This window comes from Mus pahari, chromosome 2, assembly GCF_900095145.1.
Source record: "Mus pahari chromosome 2, PAHARI_EIJ_v1.1, whole genome shotgun sequence".
NCBI classification, from domain to species: Eukaryota; Metazoa; Chordata; class Mammalia; order Rodentia; family Muridae; genus Mus; species Mus pahari.
In genome coordinates, this window is record NC_034591.1 from 109,102,766 (window position 1) to 109,127,736 (window position 24,971).

General features: G+C 43.3%; 1 protein-coding gene across 3 annotated transcripts in view; it reads right to left on the bottom strand.

Annotated features, from left to right (window-relative positions):
- Window positions 1-24,175, bottom strand: part of Rbsn (rabenosyn, RAB effector) — a 28,426-nt gene extending 4,251 nt beyond the window's left edge. Inside the window, exons 1-11 of one of the 3 annotated variants that reach the window (XM_021190128.2) lie at window positions 23,998-24,175; window positions 22,752-23,063; window positions 16,767-16,907; window positions 12,004-12,104; window positions 11,127-11,172; window positions 10,866-11,027; window positions 8,358-8,599; window positions 6,847-6,917; window positions 3,050-3,136; window positions 2,227-2,329; window positions 241-345 (exon numbers count right to left, since the gene is read on the bottom strand). In XM_021190128.2, coding sequence (XP_021045787.1) covers window positions 241-345; window positions 2,227-2,329; window positions 3,050-3,136; window positions 6,847-6,917; window positions 8,358-8,599; window positions 10,866-11,027; window positions 11,127-11,172; window positions 12,004-12,104; window positions 16,767-16,907; window positions 22,752-22,896 — 1,203 coding nt within the window. In that variant the 5' untranslated portion in view covers window positions 22,897-23,063; window positions 23,998-24,175. The remainder of the gene's footprint in view (window positions 1-240; window positions 346-2,226; window positions 2,330-3,049; window positions 3,137-6,846; window positions 6,918-8,357; window positions 8,600-10,865; window positions 11,028-11,126; window positions 11,173-12,003; window positions 12,105-16,766; window positions 16,908-22,751; window positions 23,064-23,997) is intronic. The other 2 variants (XM_029535396.1, XM_029535397.1) reach the window with 2 other exon arrangements.
- Window positions 24,176-24,971: the final 796 nt, after the last annotated feature.

Below are 24,971 nucleotides of genomic sequence, written 5' to 3' on the forward strand. Positions count from 1 at the left end.
TCCAAGGTCTTCTCCTGAACTTTCCTGCAAGCCTAACAGAGGGAAAACTGCCAGTCCTTGTGGTGGTCTAGACAGGAGAACGTCAGCACAAATACTAAATAAAACAAGGACTCAGTTAGAAGACAGCTGTTTTTCTAAGGCCATAACAGAAACCGGCTTGAGAGGGAAAGCCTCAGCAGCCAATGGGTAGGGGATGAGGGCAGGGATGCAGAAGCCACCAGGTGCCTGAGCCCCACGCACCTGTCTCTCCACAGTCCTCTTCTGCTCCAGGTCCTGCTTCCTTTTCTTTTTCAGTTCTTCAAACTGTTCTTTGGTTGGCAGTGACATCAAACCCAGTAACTTTTCCTGTAGGAGAGTAATAGACAATTTAGACTTAAGTGTTTTGGGGAAGTGGGGAGAAAAATTGGACCTTAAGCCTTATACACTTAGGGTAAGCCACTCCAACCATTGACAGAAAAGACATGCGTGCTAATTGGCAGTCACCTTTCAGATGGTCCTGCCTTTTCCTTATGACATGGGTGCATCAGATCTGAAGATGTCCCCCAGGCCTGTGCCAGCTTCTTTCTGAGGCTGTTCCCTGAGTCCACCTACCCACATCTACCTAGACCCCAGCAGTCCCTGGTGCCCCTTTTCTTTAATTACCACCCTTAGATCTCTCCCTACTCTCTAACATATCATGTTTTAGTAATTTGTTGCTATGTAATCACATTCTACCAGGGGAAATATCCCCTCCTGGAGGGAAGATGGAGGCCAAAACTTCAAGAAGTTGACAGGACTCAAAAAAACTAATGAAAATTCTAAGATTCCTGGCCTTCCTAAGATGATACGAGCAAGAAACAACTGCCAGGGGAGAGGGGTTCCCTTATAACTACTTGCATCCAAGTTCTCCAGGGACTTTAACAATGCATAAGATATCAGAGGTAGAGAAATGCAACTCTGATCTAGTCACCTACATTTAGTCTGCTGCTCTTGAACCATTAGCCAATGGCCCAGAAAGAGTCTCTGATGAGAAAATATCACTTATTACTAATAGCAAAATTAGAATCCATCAAATCCCAACTAAATAGTTCAATATTTAGGATATCAGACAGAACCATAGTAGCATTCCATGGCCAAAACAAACAGAGAAGATTCAGTTATTAAAATAAGATACAGAGCTGCAGGAATGTCTGTGAGGGCTGCTCTTCCTTGTCCACTTGAGTGGATTTAGAATTGAAACACACCTCTGAGTGTGTCCAAATGGGTCTTTCCAGAAAAGTGCGAGGTGAAAAGACCCACTCTGGTGTGGGTGGATCCTGGACTGAATGAAAAGGAGAAAACAAGCTGAACACCAACCTTCACCTCTCCCTCTCTCTGTCTCTGTCTCTGTCTCTGTCTCTCTCTCTCTCTCTCTCTCTCTCTCTCTCTCTTTTTTTTCGAGACAGGGTTTCTCTGTATAGCCCTGGCTGTCCTGGCGCTACCTCTCCCTGTCTCTTAACTGCAGACACAACATAACCAGTTTTCTCCTGCTCCTGCCACCATGACTCCATCCAGGCAGATTTCAAAGTGACTCAAATAAAGTCTTCCTTGAGTTTATCAAGTATTTTATCACAGTAATGAGAAAGATAATGCAATGAACTAATTATAAATATTGCATATAAAAATATAGAGCAAAAGAAATTAAGAAAGAAAATATACCAGAATGAAGAACAGTTGTACCGGAGCCTGAGGATTAAGAGCTATTTTAAGCACAAGATCTGTGGCTGTAGAGATGGCTCAGGAGTGACAAGGACCTGAATTCCATTCCCAGTCCCCACATTAAGCGGCTCACAACTTGTACGTGACTCCAGACCCAGGGGATCCAATGCGCTCTATGGATTCCAGAGCACTTGCATGTACATCAACCCACACAGAGACACACATACACACAATCTAAAGTCTAAAAACAAAAAACACTAGCCCCCCTCCCGACACACACACACAAAGGCATGAAGCAGAGAGAGACTAGCTGGGAAGTTGGAATACAAGGGGTTAAGGAACAAAAGGGGATAAGAGTGGCTAATGGTGAATACAGCCACAAGAATTGTATGCATGCATCAAGTTGTAAAAATGTTTAAAATGTATCTTTACTTTTACCTAGGTTTTAGCTTTTTCTCCAAATGTGGAATTTATAATTTTAAGAAATAAAAAGTGTATCAACAGAAAACAAGCAAGCCACACACTTATGTCACCCCAGCATGGCTTTACCTGCACAAATAGTGTAGCTGAGTATCTGATCATTCTCTGTAGCCGCAAAGTGTTTGGATGTGGTGAAGGGTCTTGGTTCAAACCCAAGGTTAAGATCTTCTTACTATATTGGAACAAAGGCATCGGTGTAACGGGTGCTGCCAACCTTAGAAACAGTGAAGTCTCTGGAGCTGCCAGGCTTTTGTACCATGAAGATGTGGAACAATATAGAAGAAACTGAAGTATCCTTCAAAGCAAGGCCCATTCCTTTCCCTCAGGCTATTCAAGCATAGCACAGAAATGTGGTCACAGAAAAGGCCATATGGAAAAGCCTACTTTCCCAGGTGAGCACAGGTGTGGCAGCCAAAAACCCATACTTCATGCCTTGCTGTCATTGTCTTTAAATGTTCAATACTTCAGCCATGCAAAGAATCTGGGTTTCTATCAAACGTCCTCTTCTATGAAACAGGAAGTGCTAATCCTGACCTGTCCCATGAGGACAGGCACATTGGTAGTTCAGCATACAGCAGCCAGCTCCTATTCTTTATTACTAATGATCATCAGAAATCTTTTTCTTTGGTCCCTTGTGTGCTAGGAACAGAACACAGACCCTCCTACATGCTAGGAAAGTATTTAATCTCTGACTTACACCCTACCCTAAAGCACTCCAAATCTTTAACCAGAAGCTACAGAGCTATAGTAAATAACAAAGCAGGCCCCTTCCCTCCTCAATGTTCTCACATTCACCAATGAGTAGCCCAAATCTACACCCCACCACTTCGTCATCAAAACATCACCTCTTTCCCACTAGCCACCAGAAGAAATGTGACCTAGCAAACTTTACCTTAAAGCATCTATTAGCTCGTAAACTTTCTGGACTTCCACTCGAAGGTCATTGGCATGCTCCAGACTGTAGGTTGTCTCCCCAGCACTAAGGAGAAATCATAAATGTTAAATGTTTGACCTAAGTTTCATAGTGCTAGCTTGCGAGCACAGTGTTTAAGGTCTCAGAGACAGGTGGTTAATTCTGTGGCATTTTAGACTCATGGAGACAATGCATTAATCAAGCATAAGTCATTTTACTGTGCAGACACCTCATGGACAGGCCGCTGCCTGAGAATCACTTGGTTTGGTTTTATTTTTAAGATTTATTTTACTATTTTTAGGCATGTGTATGGGTGTGGGTACATATGCCTTTGGAAGCAAAAAGTGTCAGATCTCCTAGAGCTGGAGTTACAGGAGTTTGTGAGGTTGCTAGCCACCTGGAACCTAACTCAGGAAGAAGAAGCAGTACATGTTTTTAACTACTGAGCCGTATCTCCAGCCCCCAAACACCAGCTCTTAGGCTCAACAAAACAAATGCAGCTGAATTCACTTTGACTCACTTTTCCTGAGTCATCTCTCACTGTATCTCATAGGATGCATAAAGTGACTTAGTAAATGAGCCAATGAAACCATACAAGAGCTGGAAGTCGCTTGGCTTTTTAAAGTCAGCTACCATTTAAGAAGAGTAACTATGCAGTGGGTGGGACTCCTGAGCTACCCAACAAGCTACCTCACACACAACTGCCCCATAGTCTGCCACACACACACACACACACACACACACACACACACACACACACAAATTGCCCCACACTCTGCCACACACACACACACACACACAATTGCCCCACACTCTGCCTCAATACACACAACTGACCCACACTCTGACACAAACTGACCCACACTCTGCCTCACACCTCACACTCTGCCTCACACACACACACACACACACACACACACACGCACACACACACAAACAACTGACCAACACTGACACCACACACACATACACACACCTGCTCCATACAGGAGAAAACCTAGACTCCAAGTCCAGTAGAATGGGATTAACTGCCCAGGGTGGAGAAGCGATATCAGAAAAGATCAGATGCAGCTTACCAGAGGACAGCATCATCATCTTATGCATTATAATTATTCGTTTGTAAGCTTGTCACCCAAGCTTGCCAGACTGTTAAACTCCAAGTGCCATAATTATGGCTTTTCTTTTCCTTTTTTTTTTTTTTTTTTTTTTTTTTTTTTTTTTTTTTTGTTTTCCGAGACAGGGTTTCTCTGTCTAGCCCTGGCTGTCCTGGCACTCACTCTGTAGACCAGGCTGGCCTTGAACTCAGAAATCTGCATGCCTCTGCCTCTCAAGTGTTGGGATTAAAGGCATGTGCCACCACTGTCCGGCTCTTTTCCATATTCTTGGTGATGAACTTTTGGCCATGAGCATAGATCAGCAGCTTTCTCAGCTCTAACCAGCTGCAGTTAAGCTGCTCAACTCTTTCTGGGAGGCAGCCGCACTCTAAGGAAGTAGTACCAAATGCACTGTGTATAAAGCAATTCTGGCTGTAGAAAATGGAGTGTTCTATCATTGAAGAATTCAATACAGTAGCTACATCATCTTTCCACCACAAATTTACAAAAAACAGGAGACTAGATAGAAGTAAGAGCCAGGTGGTGGTGGTGCACACCTTTAATCCCAGAACTCGGGAGACAGAGGCAAGTTGATCTCTGAGTTCAAGGCCTGCCTGTTCTACAGAGCAAGATCCAGGTCAGCCAGGGCTACACAGAGAAACCCTGTCTTGAAGAAAAAAAGAAAGAGAAGGGGGGATGGGGGTTGTGGAGGCTTTATCTGGTTTAGATTTTTTGTTTTTCTTTTTAAATGGAAACTGCTGAACTCCTCAGCTTTGAGGATCTTGTCTCAGCTTAAGTAGTTAGTATCTCGTAGAAAATCAAAAAAGTTATCTGAGACCTGAAATCACTCTCACAGTCTCCACCATGTTACTTTTACTCCCTCAGGGCACTGTCATGTTAGAGTTAGCCTGTTCAACTCTTGCTCCCTTGATGATGGTCCACGAGATAGGCATCATGTCTGTCTGCTCCCTCAGTCAGAACAGAAGGAGAATGGTGTGTGGCACAGAACTAATGCTCACAGAGCATCTGCTCAGTGAATAAATGAAATGACGTGAAACCCAGGAAAACTAGTCTCTGGAGGCGCACTGGAAGTTTACCATTTGGAAATGTGCTCAGGATGGGCTGTCCCCACCAGCCAGGGAGTGTGAAGAGGTGACACTAGTCATGGATGCGTGAGCCTGCACATATAAACATATGCACCATACATACTCAGTAAATACATAAGAAATAGGTGGTGGCCACAAGTGTTAGCCAGGGGGTAGAAAAAAATTATAAAATTCCAGAGGGAAGAATTACCCACACAGGAACATAATTTTGCAGTCTCTTAAAAAATTAAAGGCAGAGTTACCATAAAACCTAGCATAAGTTATACTCCTACACACACACATGAACATGTGTTTATACACACTCACACAATTATGAAAGGTGTTCTATTCCTGGCCAGTCATGTTGGCTTATGTTTGTAGTCCTAGTACTTGGAGGTGAAGACAGGAAGATCAGAAGTTCAAAGCCAGTTTCAAATACAGGGTGAGTTCGAGACCAGCCTGAACTACATGAGAAGGTATCTCAAAAACAGAAAAATTTAAAAAGTATGTTATTCACAATAGTTAAAAGTGGAGGGGGGGGAGGCCCAAATAAACATCAATTGACAAATGAATAAACAAAGTTCATAATTAAATCTAAGGACAATAACGTGGTACATGCTACAACATGGGTGAATGTTGAAAACATTGATGTACCTAAAATTATTCAGACACAAAAGATAATCCATCAAATGTTACATACTGACAAGTCCAGACAGATTCGTGATTGCTAGGAAGGTGGCAAATTGCTTTCAGGTCTGAGGTTTCTTGCCAGAGTGATAAAAATGTTTGGAGTTAAGATAGTGACAACTGGGGCTGGTGAGATGGCTCAGTGGGTAAGAGCACCCTACTGCTCTTCAGAAGGTCCGGAGTTCAAATCCCAGCAACCACATGGTGGCTCATAACCATCTGTAACAAGATCTGACGCCCTCTTCTAGAGTGTCTGAAGATAGCTACAGTGTACTTACATATAATAAATAAATAAATCTTAAAAAAAAAAAAAAAAAAAAAAAAGATAGTGACAACTGGACAACCTTGTGATGACACTATCATGAAAATCACTGACTGTTCAATAAAAAGTATATGAACCACATCTTAACTTTAGAAAAGAAACTCAAGGCAGGCTACATCTGTCCAGTGGCTGTGTGCCCACTTGTGCTCAAAAGGAAATGCCTGCTGTAATCCTGACATTACAATCATTGTTAAGAGGCATCATGGCAAGCTGGGCAGAAGATGGGCTGCCCTTCCTCATCTGTTTGCAAGTACTCCAGTGAGTAGTGGCACATCTGGTCTGAGGCCCTTGCCAAACCCATTAAATTGGAATGGACCTAACACCTGAACATGGTCAGGGTCTTTACAAATATCATGTGACAGTAACATGTGTCCACTAATGTACAATCGTGAAAAGACAGAGTTAAGATTCTATTTTCTTGGCAGAACATGTGCTAAGCATGGAGAAGGCACCATTCCATTCTTAGCGCCAAAGAAGGAAAACAAAGTAAAAAGGTACCTATCGCCATTGTCAGCTAGTGAAGAACCAGCCTCCCCAGCCAGATCATATTCACCACTGATTCAGAAAAAACAGAGAGGAGTGGCTTACTTTAAGGATGCTGCCATCCTGATGTATTCGGGAGCTTTCTGGTCAACTTTCTCCATGCAAAGCCGAAGTTTCTAAGAATGAAAGAGAAGAGATGAGCGCTGCACTGGAGACAGGAACTGTGACCTATAAGCCACCCGACATCACAGATGGGTATAAAGGGAACCTTTAAAACACTGGGGGTTGTTTTGTTTTGCTTTTACTCCCTTATTGTTAGTTCCCTACGGATTGTTAGTTCCCTATTTTCCAAGCATAAACACAAGGTGAACCTTTTGACCAGATGTTTTTAAGAGGCAGCCTGTCAGAATGCAATGTGTCTAGACATGAAGAGGCATCAGCACCATGCTCTGCCAGGTGACGCCAGCCAATGATACCAGCACATGGCACTGCCAGGGCTCTCTTCAAAAAGTAGGTAAGTATACATAATGGCTAGCTACAAAAAAAAGAGGTACCAGGTCACAAGCTCCATGCAGGATAGAGGATAGCTACAGCTGCAGCTCAGAACTGGTTTGACACCACCTCTGGCAGTGATAATATTATATGGCGGTACAGAAGCGGCCATCATGACCTGCAAAGATGTTTGGCGGCCATTCAGTGATCACTGAGAAGACACACCTCTCCTTGTTTAAGAGTTTTGCTCAAGTTGTTTTCTCTGCCTAGGCAGATCCCCCGTTCCCAGTATCCTTCACTTCCCCATCTGTCTCTCAGACTAGTTCTCCTCAGCCCACAGGGACAAGTCACCTGGTCATTAGGAGGCTGACCTAGCCTCATTCCCGAAGATTTTTTCTTTTTCTTTTGCCCTTTTGTTCATTTATTTTTGTTTGTTTTAAATAGAGCCTTACTATGTAGCCCTGGCTAGCCTGGAAGTTGGTATGTAAACCAGGCTGTCATCAAACTCAGGGATCTACCTTTGCCTGCCTCTTAAGTGCTGAGATTACAGGGTATAATACCATGCCCAAACCCAGATGTTCTTTGCATACTCTATTTCTTCTTGCATGCCAACTAATTTTAGAAATGTACTGGCAATGGAACCTACACCACAGAGCCACATCCTCTTCTCTTATTCTCAGTGTGCCTCCACTTAGGTGTTCTGGGATCACTGGGGGAATGACAACTAAGGCATCTGAGACTCAGAAGAGACTCTCAGCTGATAGGCAAAAAGCATATAAGCCCTGAAAATGCATACAAGCTCAAGCTGATAAAGACTGAAACCCCCAAGTGGGTTTCCCAGGATCCTTGCAACCCATGGTTTACTACACCTTCAGCTTCTGTCTTCTCCACAGAGCCTGGCCATGGACAGGACAACTACCCTTTCCACTTGTCTTGGGCGTCCTTCCTTTCAAGTGGGTAAGGGAAGGTAGGAAAAATAAGTTTGTTATTACACACCCAGGATGACTCTATGACTCACCCAGGGCCCTAATTAGGAAATCATGCCATGGCCCTCGGATGGGAAATGATTCAGGGGACAACTTCCCAGAGCCTTCTCTAGAATCTGTCTGGCATGTGTCAGTCACCTCGTAGAGCTTCACGATGTCGGGCGTGTGCTCCTTCTCGTCCATCTGCTGTTCTCGCTTGAGCAGCTTGTCCTTGCAGTGTGTGCAGCAGCGGATGCGGTCATCATCCTTCTCATCCAGGACTGAGCTGACACTGCTCATGCTACTGATGCTGCCCCGGCGGGAGCCATGGACACTGTTAGGGGACTGGCTGGGGCTGGTGTGGGTGCTCAGGGAGTCCTTGCTGGCACTGGTGAGCTTATCTACAAACCACAACAGACAGGTAGCAGTGACCCCTCAGCAGCCACTTATCCCACACCTGCAACTGTAGCACTCAGGCACAGATGCATCTTGGGAAACAGGAAGAGCAGGCTTCACCTCTGGACAAGAAGAACCTACTCTAGCATCAGGGGGTGAGACTCTGGTGGGAAAAGAAGCCATCAAGTCCAAATAGCTTGTGGTAACCTGTCTTTAGGCTCAGAAGTCTTCACCTGGCCATCCCATACCTATACCACACTCCTTTGCCCCATTTCCCCAAACAATCCACTCTAGAGACTTTTCTTCTCAATCCTCATATCAGTCCCTAGCATCCAGCTGTCACTCTCCATTCTTTAGGACGCCTTCCCTGGCTCCCACAAACAAACATCTGCCCTTCATTATCATCTCCCATTACCCATTTGGAGCACATTCCTTTTTTTCCTGTCCAACACCTATATGTACAGAGCTGCCCTGGAATCTGCTACTGTTTAGTAGAAACTGTGTCTTACACTCATAGCCCTAACAGCCATCAAGACCACCTGACTGACTCTGCCCAGGTAATAAGCCAAGAGCAGAAAGGTGAACAGTATCCTGAAAGGAGGAAGGTCTCAAGGAGAAAGGAAAGTATCAAGGTAAAGTGAGGAGACACGAGAACTAGACAGAGAAAAGTGACTCTGCTCCATGCTGTCCACATGCCTCATAGCCAGGTGTGTACAAATAATAGAACTCTTTGGTGTTGCTAATCTGTGCTAAGGATGGACCGTAGATTCTTGACCATGTTAGGCAGATGCTCATTCACTGAGCTGGACCCTAGCCTTCCATCAGCCATGTGTAAGCAGCTGATTCACAAAGTACTGGAGTTTCTCATCCCCTCCACTTTATAGCCTTGTTCTCACCCTCGTCGTCCTGCACACTTCCCATTGCAAGTCTCTCTCCTTAAACCTACTCAGCTCTGCTCTACTGAGTGCCAGGATTCCTTGATGTTCTTTACTCTGCTTAGAACACCATCCTCACCCACCCCTTTTATAACCATTCTCTTTCAAGGTACTTCTCTAACATCACTTGCAGATCCTACACATCCATGCTTCCTTTCCCTGGAGCCTCCATGGTGCTCAGTACGTCTATGACACTATTTTTTTTTTTTCTGTGACAGGGAGACTTTATAGGGAGAGGCACAGGCACTCCGCTCACTTTCCAAAACTTCTTCCAAAAACCTCACCTGCCCTTCTAGGCAAAGGTGACAAAAAGAGCTGCCCCATCTCTCCTTTATGAAGCAACTGTGGGTGAGTCTCTATCTCCCCTGCTAGATCTGGAGTTCCTTGAAGAAACAGGCAATGCCTTACAGACCAGAAACATTCAAATAATGCTTGTAAGCCAATCTAGCTCCCACTTGTTTTTGTATAGCTCTTATACTAAGTATGCTTTTTACTCTTTTCACTTTTGGTTTGAGTCAGGATCATCTCACTTTGTAGTCCAGACTCAAAATTAATGATAATTCTTCAGCTTCAGCCTCCCACTGCTGAGGTTACAGGCAGGAGCCACTAATCCTGGGTTGTTTTACATTTGCTTGTTTGGTTTTACTTTGAGACCAAGCTTCACTATGTAGCCCAGGCTAATATTAACCATGCTGGGCTACATCACTAACTAAACTAAGAAGAATGGGAAGAGACCGTGTGTGCCTTACAAAGTCTAAAAAATAGTCACTATCTGATCCTTTATTTAAAAAAAAAAAAAAAAAAAATCTCGGGGCCAGATAGTGATGATACACACACACCTTTACTCCCAGTACTTGGGAGGCAGAAACAGGCAAATCTCTGAGTTGGAGACCAGCCTAGTCTACAGATCAAGTTCCAGGACAGTCAGGGCAATACAGAGAAATCCTGTCTCAAAAAACACAAACAAAAACACACAAAGAAACAAAAATCTCAGGACTAGAGAGATAGATCATCAGTTAAGAGTGCTTGCTGCTCTTGCAGAGGACCCAGGTTCAGGTCTCAGAACCCATTTAGTAGCTTACAAACATCTGTAACTCCAGTTTCAGGAGATCTAACACCCCTTTCTGAAAAAAAGAAAAAAGGTTCACCAGCCTGTTATAGGCCACTTATCCTTGGGCTCTAGCAGTGTTTTGGCTGCAGTGAGCTTAATGAACTCAACAAGTAGATGAAGAAAGATTCTGTGGGCCATTAACTAAACAAGTGGTCCCAAGGGCCTAGGCACACTCACTAGTCCCAAAAGATATCAGAGCCCAAAGCCCACAGCCACATCACCTACGTGCTAAGGGCAGGCCAATGAGCTCCATACATTTCTTGCACATGATAGACCCACAGAGGCGGCAGTGGTGACGGCGGTTCCGGATGCTGAATTTATTCCCACAGTCTGGACAGAAAGGAACATCCTGGTCATTGACCCAAGGGACCACGGACTTTTCTATTGCTTTGGAAGAACAAACCAAAAAAAGTAGCTCAGCATTCTGAAGTTGTTTTCAGGGAGAAAGCCAAAAAGGAATGACCGTGAGCAAAGGTCTGGACTTACCTCTAATCTTTGAAGTCTCAGTATTTGTTCTGTCAAATGCAGTAAGCTAAGTGGGAAAACACATGCCAAATGGAGTTAGTCAGTTGAGGGACACTATATTTTTGCCACTCACAATCAGTAGGAAATGTATGTTCAAATTTCTTAAGGCTCACTGGTCAATCCCAACCCTAGTTATCAAAACAATTTCACTAGGGACATGTTAGTTTCATATCCAGAAGGAGTCTCTTGTCATTTACCAGTTTTGCCAATAAACAGGTAGACAGCGTGGGGTATGGGAGCTCTTGGCTTCCCAGTCTTCCTAGAAAATAAGGCTGGCCACATACTTCTGCCCACAAAGCCCACATAAAGAACATCCCTAGTCTGGGGCTTAGTAGGCGGCAGAATGTTTGCTGGGACACCACAAGAGTGAAAAGGGGACCACACCTACAAATGCCCCTAGCTTGTGTATCTAGGGTCAGATGCTAGCCGACAATGGTAGTGCTGCAAATATACTCTAGCACTGCAGGATAAGAAAGGCTATCCTAGACACTCCATGGCACACAATAGCTCTAGCTCCAGCTCAATCAATACTCAGAGCTGGACACCACCTTTATATCATTATCAAATGGCATTACACAGTGTTCCCACTGAGTGACTACCTGGGATAACTCCAGAAGTTTTACGGCAGCAAGTGGAGGTGATGGGCATAAAAGGGGAGGTGGGCACTTCGCAGGTCTATCAGCATGAGCCATTCATGTCAGGAAGGCCAGCCAGGCCAGCTGCCCTCAATGTCCTCTGCAGTTCTCAGAATCAGATACTCATCACTTATATAACACATGCTACAAAAATTGGGATTTCTACAAAATATGTATTTACAAAATAAAACTACAAAATTTACCTTTTCCAACCTGATTATTAATTTATTGACTTCAACAACATAGTGGTCAATTCTTGCAGCACGATGTTTTTTGAAGTCAGAAAGATGGCTTCTCATAGCACCTAAGGGGAAGAGAAAATAAGTGATATGTTAACAGTTATGATGGAGCCACTCTAGATCTTCAAGGAATTGTAAAGGAAAGAAAAATCAGGATTCTAGAACCTTACTAAATTTTAATAACTAGAAAGGAGATGAAAGGAATTTCATTACAATGTTAACCCTGGCTCTTGGAGACCCAAAGTACAACATGAGAGACCTCAAAACATAGCAAATAAGTTCTTATTAGAATTAGTCTGAGTGCAAATTTTAATTCTGATACATACTATGTTACTTTAGACAAGTTACTTGACTACTTTTATGACTTAACACAATGTAGCTTTTTGTCAAAATAAAATAGTCCCTTTTCAAAAGCAGGGGATGGGGGTGTGTGAGAGGGGTGGGGTGCGGGATGGAGGGGAGGTGGGGGTGGTGGCTCACACCTTTACTTTAGTCCCAGGGAGTGGGAAGCAGAGGCAGGCAGATCTGAGTTTGATGGCAGCCTGATCTACATAATGAGTTCTAGGATAGCTAGTACTACACAGAGAAATCTTGAGAAATCAAAATAATTAATACTAGTAATAATAATAATATTAGTAGCAGTAGTAGTAACAATAATAATAAACCCTTCTCAAAATGGGGGTCGGGGACCAGGAAGTATGTATGCCCTTAGTACAGTTAAATGGATGCTTTCCTCAGTTTAGCCTCTAAGACCTAGCAGAAATGTTCCCAATACAAATGGAACCAGGTAGTATTTGACCTCAATGTATCTGAAAGATATGAAACATAGATTACCACACTCATTTTTTTGTAGTGAGGACACTTAAATCTTACTCACCTGGCAATTTAAGGAGTACATTACAGTACTATAGCTGTACTGTACTTGTTTGAAGCCTCTAAGGGCCACATGGTACTCTTACTCATTCATGTCTATCTTTCCTAATCATACACTGATTTCTAAATTTTAGTCTACAAGTCTTAGGAATAATTATAAATACTAACTTCTAAAATTTCCATTTGAGCATCCACGATTTGCATTTCTTTCCATTGTTTAATTGGGCAGGTTAATCAGAAAACCACTCTAACAATTAGGACTGTGGCAATTAGAAAGTTATCGGGCTGGAAAGATGGCTCAGCGGTTAAGAGCACTGACTGCTCTTCTGAAGGTCGTGAGTTCAAATCCCAGCAACCTCATGGTGGCTCACAACCATCCATAATGAGATCTGACGCCCTCTTCTGGTTGTGTCTGAAGACAACTACAGTGTTATTTACATATAACAATAGGAAATAATTTATCACAGAGTATTAAAATTCACTTGTCTAAAATTTCTCCTTTATGCTTCTGATCAGCTTTCATATGTGATTCATAATTGCTGATACATATCTGTAGTGGAAGTAGACCTCTGAATCCCGGCCAGAGTAGCTCCATTTTATAGTAAGCCACTGTCTGTCTGACTGCAGCAAAACAGGCCATCCTTTCTATGGCTAGACACTGCTTGCTTGCTAAGACCAGCAGAATCCCCAACTGGAACAAGGGCATGGTACACCATCAGTTTTGTCTCTGCCTTACGTCATCTGAACCTACAGTCACCACTGCTTCAACCCTAGACAGTGCTCTGAATCTATCTTTGCATTAACTTTGCTATAGACTAAAAGACATATAAAACAAAGGCTTAGGGCTGGAAAGAGGGTTCAGGAGCTTAAAGCATACCATGCTCTTGCAGGACCCAAGTTCAGTTCCCAGCACCTATAATTCCGACTCTAGGTAGTCTGATACCCTCTTCTGGACCCCACAGGCAACTGGAGACATATGTGCACACACTCACATACACACACTATTTAAAAAATAAATAATCTTTAAAAATTAAAAATAAAACAGTATCTTGATGGGCAGGGGGTTGGGGCTTTTTAGTGATGCAGCTTCAACTCACCCATGTTCCTGTAAATAACCCCCAATAAACTCATTTATCTCACCAAACTGGACTGGTAGGAACTCTCTTTGCTCTGTCTGCACCCTCCTTATTTGAAGTGATCAGATGTTTCTTTTATAAGTCCCCAGAAAGTCATGTAACAATAGCTTTATTTATAAAGCCATTTTCTTCTACAGTGATAAAAATGTTTTTGCATACTCACAGAACAGCCACTAAACACAGAGGGATACTGCACAGCTGACATGCATGTAGGTTTTATTTGATTCATTAATGAAATTTCAATAGCTACATATGGCTAGTGGCTACTGAACTGGATAGTGCAGTTCTAGGATTCAATACCACCTTCCCCAATGGTATTAATAAAGATGTAATTAGTAACCCTGGTCAGTGCCCCTTCCTTTCTTAAGGCCTTAGTTTTCTCATGTAACTTTTTTTAAGATTTGCTTTTATTAATTTTATGTGTGGATGCCTTGTGTGTGGTAGCGTCAGAGTAAGCTGTCTCACGAGGGTTCTGACCACCATGGAAGAAGCATTACTCACCCACTGCATGGCTGGTTATGTACCCCAATGCCAGAGTACATACTCAGCATGGATGAGGCACACAGGTGCTTCTGACTGAGATTCAATCCCCGCAAGCAAAAGTAGTGATTGTTGTCATTCCACAGCTGAATAATATGTACGATGGGACACTTTAGTTCAGCATGGGACATATTTTTGTTAACAGCTTTACTGGTATGTAATTACTATACATAAAATTCAATTTTTAAAGCCAAGTAATCCAGCCAGGCCCGATGGTGCATGCTGTTAACCCAAGCATTTGAGAGGCATCAGCAGGCAGACCCCTGTGAGTTCAAGCCTGTTCTACAAAGGGAGTTCTATGACGGTCAGGGCTACATAGTAAGTTCCAGTCTCAATTAAAAAAAAAAAAAAGTGTCATTCTAAGTATATTAATTCAATGTTTTGGGTTTTGTTGGGGGATGGGAGAAAGCTGTTTGGATTATTCACAAGACTGAACAATCATAAGAAACGTTAGACTATTGTTATCAATTTGAAAGTAGAGTAGAAGCTAGGCATAGTGGTCTATACTTTAATCCCAGCACTCAGTAGGCAGAGGCAGGCAAATCTCTTGAGTTCTAAGCCAGCCTAATCTAATCTACATCATGAGTTCCAGGACAGCCAGGACTACATATAATGAGACCCCATCTCGAAAAGCCAGAGCAGAGCTGGGGACGAATCCCTGGAGCACAGCACTTGGCAAGCCCTCAGGCTCCATTCCCAGCACCTCCAGTTTAAAAGTAACTGAGTGAGGGAAGGTATAGGTATGCACGTGAGAAAAGTGAGCTGCACGTGCCTCGCACTTGTCAGATAACCTGAAAGGACACAGGTCTGTTAAGAGGGTCTGAGGCTAGGCTGACACAGGAAAGCCCCAGAATGATGATACTTGGCTGCTATAGTTCCTAGAAATAGAGACACTCAAAGGAAGGCACACATACAAAGCATTCACCACAGTGCTTAACTTAAAAGAGATCCCAACTCTTCCCTTCCATTGTCTCTCCTTAGTAGGACACAAGGCCAATAAGATGCTTATCCCTGGGGGTTTACTGATGCTTTCTCAGTCAGCTCCTAGAACATTACCTGTCTTAGTCAGGGTTTCTATTCCTGCACAAACATCATGACCAAGAAGCAAGTTGGGGAGGAAAGGGTTTATTCAGCTTCCATTTTCCACATTGCTGTTTATCACCAAAGGAAGTCAGGACTGGAACTCAAGCAGGTCAGAAAGCAGGAGCTGATGCAGAAGCCATGGAGGGATGTTCTTTTCTGGCTTGCTCAGTCCACTCTCTTATAGAACCCAAGACTACCAGCCCAGAGATGGCACCACCCACAAGGGGCCCTCCCCCCTTGATCACTAATTGAGAAAATGCCTTACAGCTGGATCTCATGGAGGCACTTCCTCAGCTGAAGCTCCTTTCTCTGTGATAACTCCAGCTGTGTCAAGTTGACACAAAGCTATCCAGTACATTACCTAAAACAGTTAAAGTAGGAGGGTGACCTGTTGGGAAGAAGGGGTTCAGAGAGGATGACAGAAGAGACTAGTCTTGGCTGTCAACTTCACAGTATCTGAATCAACTAAAATCCAAGCTGCTAGGCACTCCTGTGAGGAATTTTCTTAGATTATTTGAAACAAGAAGATCTGTCCTAAATCTGGGTCACATCATCTGATGGAAAACAGAACTTTACTTTTTAGTTTGTTGCCTCAATGGCAAATGTATCCATCCTGTTGCTGCAGCAGGTACTAAATCCAAACTCTTCAGGATTCTAACACAGACTGAAGAACAGCAGCTCTCCAGGAATCTACCAGATTGTGACTACAGAGACTAACAACTACCATATTCTCAGCCTCTCAGCCATTCATTCATTCAATGCATGAGTGCTCTGCTGCATACACATCTGCCTGCCTGAAGAGGGCATCAATTTCCCCTATAAGTGGTTGTGAGCCACCATGTGGTTGCTGGGAATTGAACTCAGGACCTCTGGAAGAGCAGCCAGTGCTCTTAACCACTGAGCCATCTCACCAGCCTGCCTTTCAGTCTTGAGACAAACATTTCTGAATTACCAGGAGCATATTCTATCTGTTCCTTTAGAGAGAGAGAGAGAGAGAGAGATTGAGAGTTTGTAAAATAAAATTTCAAAATTGAAAAAAAAAATACTACCTAAAACTACCTCATAAGCATTGAATGAATTAATAAATGTTCTTACCAAGCTCTTGGGGTTCCCACATGTAAGGATCAACCCCGCCATAACTGAATGATTCGTATCCTTGAGTCCCTGGATCCACTCGATCATCTCCTTCTCGTTTCAACAACTTGTTCTTTGCTTTCCTAGCCTTCTGAACAAGATCTTGAAGAAATAAAACAAATAGCACAAATTAGCCCAAGATTTTATAAAAATCAACCTTATTTTTAAAGTGTACAAGAATATTCAGATCTCAAAAGAGATACAGCAGTAAGTAAAGACCTTCTTACCAACCCTACAGAGGTCAGGGCTGGCAGAATGCTGCTCATGTTTCCAACATATAGGCTAAATTACTGCTCACTCCCCAAGTTTAAAAGTCTACCTAAACATAAAGAGCCAAATCAAATTCAATGAGGACATCAGGATGGTAGATTTTTGTTTTCAGACAGGGTCTCTCTATGTAGCCCTGACTATCCTGGAACTTGGTTCATAGATGACACTTACCTTGAGCTAGCAGACATCCAGCTCTGCCAACAAGATTAAAGGTGTGTGCTACCATGCCTGGCACACATCTTCATTTTGCAAACAAGACTGAACTATCCTAAGCAAAAAAGGCAGTTTGTGCCACTTAACCACTTAACAATAAAGGGACTGTCTGGCAGAGTCCATGTAACCTTTCCAAAAGAGCCCAGTCAACCAATCCATGTATCTTTGAAAAAAAGAAACTACAGTCAATTTTCAAACACCTTTTCCTCTGCCTACTGTAAAAGGGCTTAAATACAGCTGGACCAGAGTCAGGGCTCAAACTCACAGACACCTTTTAGAAATGGTGAGTTGATGATGTCTATTTAAAACTGCCTCAAAGAGGTAAGATAGCTCGGCAGGTAAAGTACTTGCTGCCAAATCTGAAGACGTGTGTTTGATCACCCAAATGATAGGAAAGAAATTACTCCAGTCAATTGTCCTCTGACCTCTACATATGCACCATGGCACATGCTCCAACCAACACAAAATAGATAAATAAATGTAACTTTAAAAACTGCCTTGGAAACCTGATACCTGTATACAATATTTTGGTGTTCCATTTCTTTTTGTTTATAAATACAACTGCTGTTAAGCCCTACATAAAATATTAAGGCCTAGATGGAATGTTAAAGGCTGTTACCTGTCTAGCCTGCCATTTTGTGTTGTTACTAATATTATGAGGAAACTTTCTCATATGTTATTTCTGCTGTTACTAAGAAACTTTCTCATATCCAAATTGATTACATACTCTGTTATGTTATGTGCCCTTGGAAGTCAATTATGATAGAAGTCAGTAGAACTGCTTTGTACAGTTACCTACAATAAGCTTGAACCTGAACCAACCACCCAGGAACACTTCCTGCACCTGTGTATAAGCTTTTATGGTATTTGCTTTTTTTTTTTTTTTAACAAACTGTCCCTGGAATGGTCCCTAACATAAGAAAGACACCTGCACCAATATAAGAAACTATTTGGAATAGACTTCCATTTTGAGTAGGGGGTCAAGTAAAGTTTAAGTTCCCAAGACTTCCCTGGGAACTGACTTCCTACTTGCAGAAAGAGAAATGTATATGGGTAACTGACATCCTGGTTAGCAAGTTAAGGCATGAATGTTAGACAAGTCCCATATTGGTTGACAAGTTAAGACAAGGCAAGTCTTCTGCCACAGTTGAATACCCCAACCAATGGAAACAAGATAAGTGTACAACAAAGAAAGACACGTTCCATAAGGAAGACTCTATTCCTAAATCCTGATTGGTGGAATAACTTGTCATAGGTGTTTGTAAATTTCAGGCTTAAAATGCCCTGCAGAATCTTGACTTATGGTCACAGTCAGCTCCCAAGTCTGATCTTGGGGTGTGGCACTCAATAAGCCATCCCTATTTTACTGAGATTGGGTGTCTGAGTGGTTTGTGCAGCGATTCCCAAACCCTTATGAGTATAATGGCACACACCTTTGATCCCAGAACTCAGAAGGCAGACACAGGCAGATCTCTGTGGGTTCAAGGACATACTGATCTACATAGTGACTTTTAGGCCAGTCAGAGCTACACAGAGAGACCTTACTTCAAAATAAATTAAATAAATAGCATAAAAATGTGAAGAATCAACAGATCAAATGGAGAGATGAATTGTTTTTAAAGGAGCTTTCAAAAACTTTTGCATCAATCTTTTCTACTTTCTCTCTCACTTTCTCTTGAAACAGGGTCTCCCTATACAGTCTAGGCCAGCTTCTAACCTGCACCTATGTTACCACTCTGCCTCTTCAGCACTAGGATTATTAAAGCACAAAAAACTACAAGCTAAGAATTCTACCCAAGTAGGACATGTGAGACATATCTGTAATCCAAGGATCTGTAAGTGGAGGCAGGTGGATCAACCAGGACATCCTCCACTGTGTTGGAGGCCAGCCTGGGATACTATAAGAAACTCTGTCTGAAAAACAAAACAAAAAGTGGGGCCTTCTAGATGGCTCAGAAGGTAATGCTTACAGCTATTACAGCTTAATCTCCTGGACCCACATAGTGTAAGGAGAGAACCAACTATCACAAGTTGTACTCTGATCTCCACACACTGCCACAGTGGTGTATACACATCATACACTAAATAAATAAATGTAATAAAAAAGTTTGAATCAGAAACAAACAAACAAACAAACAAACAAAAAGGAACTCGTCTTAACTAGCAAAATTACTACTAGCAGTAAAGGAATATGGGTTCTTCTAAGTCAGAAACAAAAAGAATAAAAACAAGATTTTTTCCCTTTTGTGTGGAAGCCAGAGCCTGGCAATCACTCTAGGAACCATGCCCAACTCTGCAGAAGGCTCATCCTGGAAGACCCTCATAAGTCTCTTTCTAAGAAGCATTTTCATGCTATGTATATTTCCTAGATTCATTTTATCATTCTTTAAACAGTCTTCAATTTTCCCTCTTAAAAAGGTTCCTCCAGGCACTGATGGTGCATGCCTTTAATCCCAGCACTTGGGAGGCAGTAGCAGGTGGATTTCTGAGTTCGAGGCCAGTCTGGTCTACAGAGAGAGTTCCAGGACAGCTAGGGCTACACAGAGAAACCCTGTCTCAAAACAAACAAACAAACAAATAAAAACCAAAACCAAAAAAAAAAAAAAAAAGAAAGAAAGAAAGAAAGAAATTAAAAAGAAAAAAGAAGTTTCCTGGGCTGGAGAGATGGCTCCACCATGGTTAGGAGTGTTCACTGCTCTTCCAAAGGTCCCAAGTTTAATTCTCAGCACCTACATGGCAGCTAACAACTGTCCGATGTTGTCTGCAGTTATGCAGATGTACATGCAGAAGAGTACCCATATCTACATAAATATATAAATAAAGCATTCTTTAAAAAAGAAGAAGGGGCTAGAGAGATGGCTCAGCAATTAAGAGTACTGACTGCTCTTCTGAAGGTCCTGAGTTCAAATCCCAGCAACCACATGCCACAACCATCTGTAATGAGATCTGACGCCCTCTTCTGGTGTGTCTGAAGACAGCTACAGAGTACTTACATATAACAATAAATAAATGTTTGGGCAGAAGCAAGCAGAGGTCCTGAGTTCAATTCCTAGCAACCACATGATGGCTCACAACCATCTGTACAGCTGCAGTGTACTCATAAACATAAAATAAATAAATAAATAAATAAATCTTAAAAACAAAAGAAGGAAGAGGAGAAGAGAAGAGGAGGAAGAGAAGGAGGACATTCCTGTAAGGGTCTGGAGAAGAGGAGGGAGAGGTTCCTGTAAGGGGCTGGAAAGATGGCTTCATAGTTAAGAACATTTGCTACTCTTCAGAGAACCTAGTTCAATTAACAGCATCCACAACTATCTGCAACTCCAGTTCTAAGACATTTAATACTCTCTTTTGGCCTCCATGGGCACCAGGTATACACATAGTACATATACAGACAAGCAAAACATCCATATCCATAAAATAAAAATAATTTAAAAAGTAAAATGTTATCATGGAAGTCTGAGGACACCTCTAACCTTTCTACAAGCTGGCCTAACCAGGCCTGGTCTATGACTGAGGTCAGCAATGCCAGGATAGGAAACTCTTTGAAAGTTCACAGGAAGCTTAGATAATCTGTTTTGGGGTTTCTCTTCCACTCCCCCCACCCAACCCTTCTGGAATTTGCAATGTATGCTGTAATCAGAATAGAGGGCCTTTCACCATACCCAATGCCCTGTAGAAAAGGCTGCCTTGTCCCTCCAGGTGGCAAAACACATGGGTTCCATGCCTATTTCTGCCAATTGCTGTGTGACTTTAGAAACACTACTAGACATTTCTGAGCCACACTAATCTATAACCAAGCATGCGTCAGGAGGGTTCCTGAGAGAGTCAAGTGACATGACAATGCATATGAAAGAAAGAAACTGCCAACATTACAAAGCACCACCCTTTCCTGTACTCTCTTAGCAGTTCCTGGTTCTGCTTCAGTGTCTAGTCAGGAGTTTCTGGACAATCACAGCTCTGAGGACTCTAAAACCATCTGACTTCATCATGTCTTTGTATGAAAGTTGCAACTACTTCTCCTGATCCAGAGATGGAACAGAAAGAAGCCCTTGTTGCTGTAGATGTGGGTGTGTCTGGCAGTCTTAAGCCCACCTGGGTACTTTTAGGGTAAAAAAACAAAACAAAATAAAAAACCTAACTAACTAAATATAAATAAAAGCAAACAAAACAAACCAAAAGACCAAGAAGAAAAACTAACTAAATAAATAAATATAAAAGAAAAAAGGAAAAAAGAAAAGAAAGTTGCAACTGATGTTACGTTGATAAATATTCAACAGGGTCGCTCTGTTCTGAAACTTAATCTGTAGACCAGGCTGTCCTTGAATTCAGAGATCCACCTGCCTCTGCCTCCAGAGTGCTAGAATTAAAGACAAAAGCATGTGCCACCACTGTCCAGCTCTTTTTATTTTATTATTATTATTATTATTTTAATGAACTGAAAAATGGAGAATGGAAGTCCAGGGACAAATATATGGACAGAGAGCTCTAGAAATGCCATCTAGTGGTTCAGCCCTTCTCTCCACCCAGTTCAGATTATAAATCCAGTGCCCACACTCCATCTGTTGTGGCCTCCAGAAATGCTACCAACTGAGAGATGCAACTTAGCTCACTCATGGGGTGAGAGATGTGACTTAGCTCACTAGGAAGTGAGCTCCAGAGGAGCAGGACTTATTTGGAGGTTAGAACATTAGGCACAGTCAACATTACCTTTGAAGATTTCCCTCTATAACTGGAAGCTTTTTTTAAAAAAATTAACTTTGGGGGTTGCTTTTCTCTGCCTTCAACTGTTACATTCCCTTTGGGGCTGTAGCCGGCAGGGTGGAGCCGGCAAAGGAATGGTGGTAGGAAGGTTTAAATAATTAGTGACAGGTAAACGGTGTGTTCTAAGCCTCCACTTTCTCAGTGAAGGACAAGCATTCTTCCCCAAACCATCCCAGCTGAAGGTGAGAGAACCGGAGTAAGCTAGTTAGAGACAGCAGATCACTGTGGTAAATTAGTCAGTGTAAAGCTAGGTTTACTCCATTTGAGTAGCTATCTAATCTCTCTGAGTCTAGTATCCTAGCTAGCAAAATAAAACTCACAGTAGTATAGCTGTCATGTAGATTAACTAAGATAACTGAGGACCAGGCCTAGTGGTGCACGTCTTTAGCTTTCAGCACTGAGGAGGCAGAGTGAGCAGATCTCTGTGAGACCAGCCTGGTGTTCATAGCAAGTTCTACGACAGCCCAGCCTACATAGAGACCTAGTCTCAAAACAAGAACAAGAACAACAACAACAACACAAGTAAATAAATACACAGAGAATCAACAAGGCAGAACACAAGCATTAGATATCTGCTTGCTACTATTATTATTATTATTATTATTAGATCATAACCAAGTAGAAATATGAAAGCCTGTAAATCTATTCCATTAACTAAGGTCTCTTTAATAGAATGAAATGAGAAAGACCCTCGCTTCTTACTTTTAATTTGCCCTTTGACATCACGATCTTCCAAGTGTTCTTCCTCATAATGTGACTGAAGCTGATAGAAAGACTGAAGGTCCTTCAGGCACAAAGGGCACAGGAAGCCTTCCCTCACTTCCCCTGGGTCATCAAGAGACGCCATAGTTGTGCTTCTCTCAACCCCAGGAAGGCGGGAACCTCATGCCAAGTAAGCTTGATTCACCCCAAGGGAGCAGGATTCTGGCAGTGTTAGCTTGAGCAGGTAGCACTCGGATAATTGGGAAGTGACATTGTGGCCTTGGATGAGATTTCCTCTTCAGCAGAAGGAATCTAAGAAAAACAAATGCCAATTGAAGCAAATACGCAGCCAACAAAAGGTTTCTGTTTTTTTCACAGTTCAACAAAGGCACATGTTTGTAACAAGATTCATGTTTGGTACAAGTTCGTGAAAACAAACTGTTCCTCAGATCCTTAGACCAAGATGTGAGACTAAATAAATAAATCTAGAGACTACACACACGCAGACCCATCCCGGAAAGCATCTGAGGCATCACTTAAACAGCCAGCCTCAGGTCCGACCGGTTCTCTCCCCAGCCAGTGGCTGACAGGATCCTCTAGGTGTGACAGCTGCCTCCTCCCCGCCTGCAACTCATCCTGAAGAAAAAGTCAAACAGAAGTCGTCCCCGTGCACCCTGGCCACCCTGGCAGCTCAATTCTCACCCTGGAGAAACGCCCCTTACTCGAGGCAGGCTCGTGCCAGGATGCCTTCACAGCAGCTGCCCGGGGTGCCATAGCCTATCCACAAGCGAAGTGACTAAATACAAGACGGCAGCCCAGCCGGGGAGGAGAGCCTGGGATTCTCGCCATCACCACGAGAACGCGGTGGTCTGGCGCAGTATGTAACACACACACACGCACACACACACACACACACACACACACACACGAGGGCGGGATAATAGGGTTCCGTGAATGAAGTGGGGGACCCTAACATAAAATCACTTAATTAGGCGCCATCACAAACCACCGAAACCGACGCCGCAACCAGAAAGAAGCCCAGTTGTGCAAATTGTCGCCTCCAGGCTGGATTGAAAAGCCCAGTTCGGGGGGCTCTGTAGAGGTCGGCACGGCCACGCGCACCCGCGGGACGCGACTCTGCGGCCACCACACAACATGTCACGGCGCGGGCAGAGCCCCGCCGCCGAGGCCCGCAAAACCTCATCTCCCGACCGCATCGTCATCTCAAACCACACGTTACACCCACCTCCGCCACCGCCGCGCTCTCCGTGGCGGCTCCGGACAGGGCGACACCCTTCCTCACTCCCCACGGCTTCCGACAAGCAGTCCGCACCCTGCCTCTCCACCTCGGGTTCCGACTGCCGGCCTGCGGGCTTCCTCAGAGACCTGCCGCAGCCATCGCCATCAGTGGCTCGGCGCTCGACAGGCACGCCGGGCAGAAACCGGAAGACAGGCTGGCACACGGCGGTCGAGCGCCGAGTCCTCGAGTGTACGGAACCTGGAAGAGGATGCTGCGCACGCGCTGCCGCAACGGGGCGGGCCCAGTAGGAGGAGGTGGAGCGCGGTAACTCTCAGGTCCTAGCAACAAACACATCGCAGGCTTTATAAAGCCCATCACTCGCCCTTCACTCACCCTATAGATGGGGAAACTGAGACTTTGACTCTTAAATAATGTGCCTGCAGCGCTAGCTTTATTCAGAGACCATTAAAAAGTTTCTGAGATTTTTGGAGAAATACCTTAATACAGGTTGTTCCAAAGGACCCAGGTTTGAAAAACTGCTTGTCTGCTACCTATATGCCCTCTTCTGGTGTCCATGGGCTCTGCACATGTGGTGCACAGACATGCAGGCAAAACACATATACAAATTTTTGTTTACAATTTTTTTCTTTTCTTTCTTTCTTTCTTTCTTTCTTTTTTTTTTTTTTTTTTTGTTTTTTTGTTAAAAAAAGTTTCTGAGTGTGAGAGACTAGGTTATGTTCAGCACGTTGAGGAGACAGAAAGACGTGGATATTGAGTCAAGGAAAGTAGAGACGTTGAGAAGTCATGTCAGGGATTGGAAGTTGGCTCAAATGGTCCTGGTTGGCACTCAATCTCCACCTCATGCCCATGCCTGTAACCCCAACACTCTTAAGGATGGAGGTGGAGGACCAGAGTTTAAGGTAATTTTCAATTACATAGCAAGTTCAAGGCCATACTGGGATACATGAATCTCCATCTCA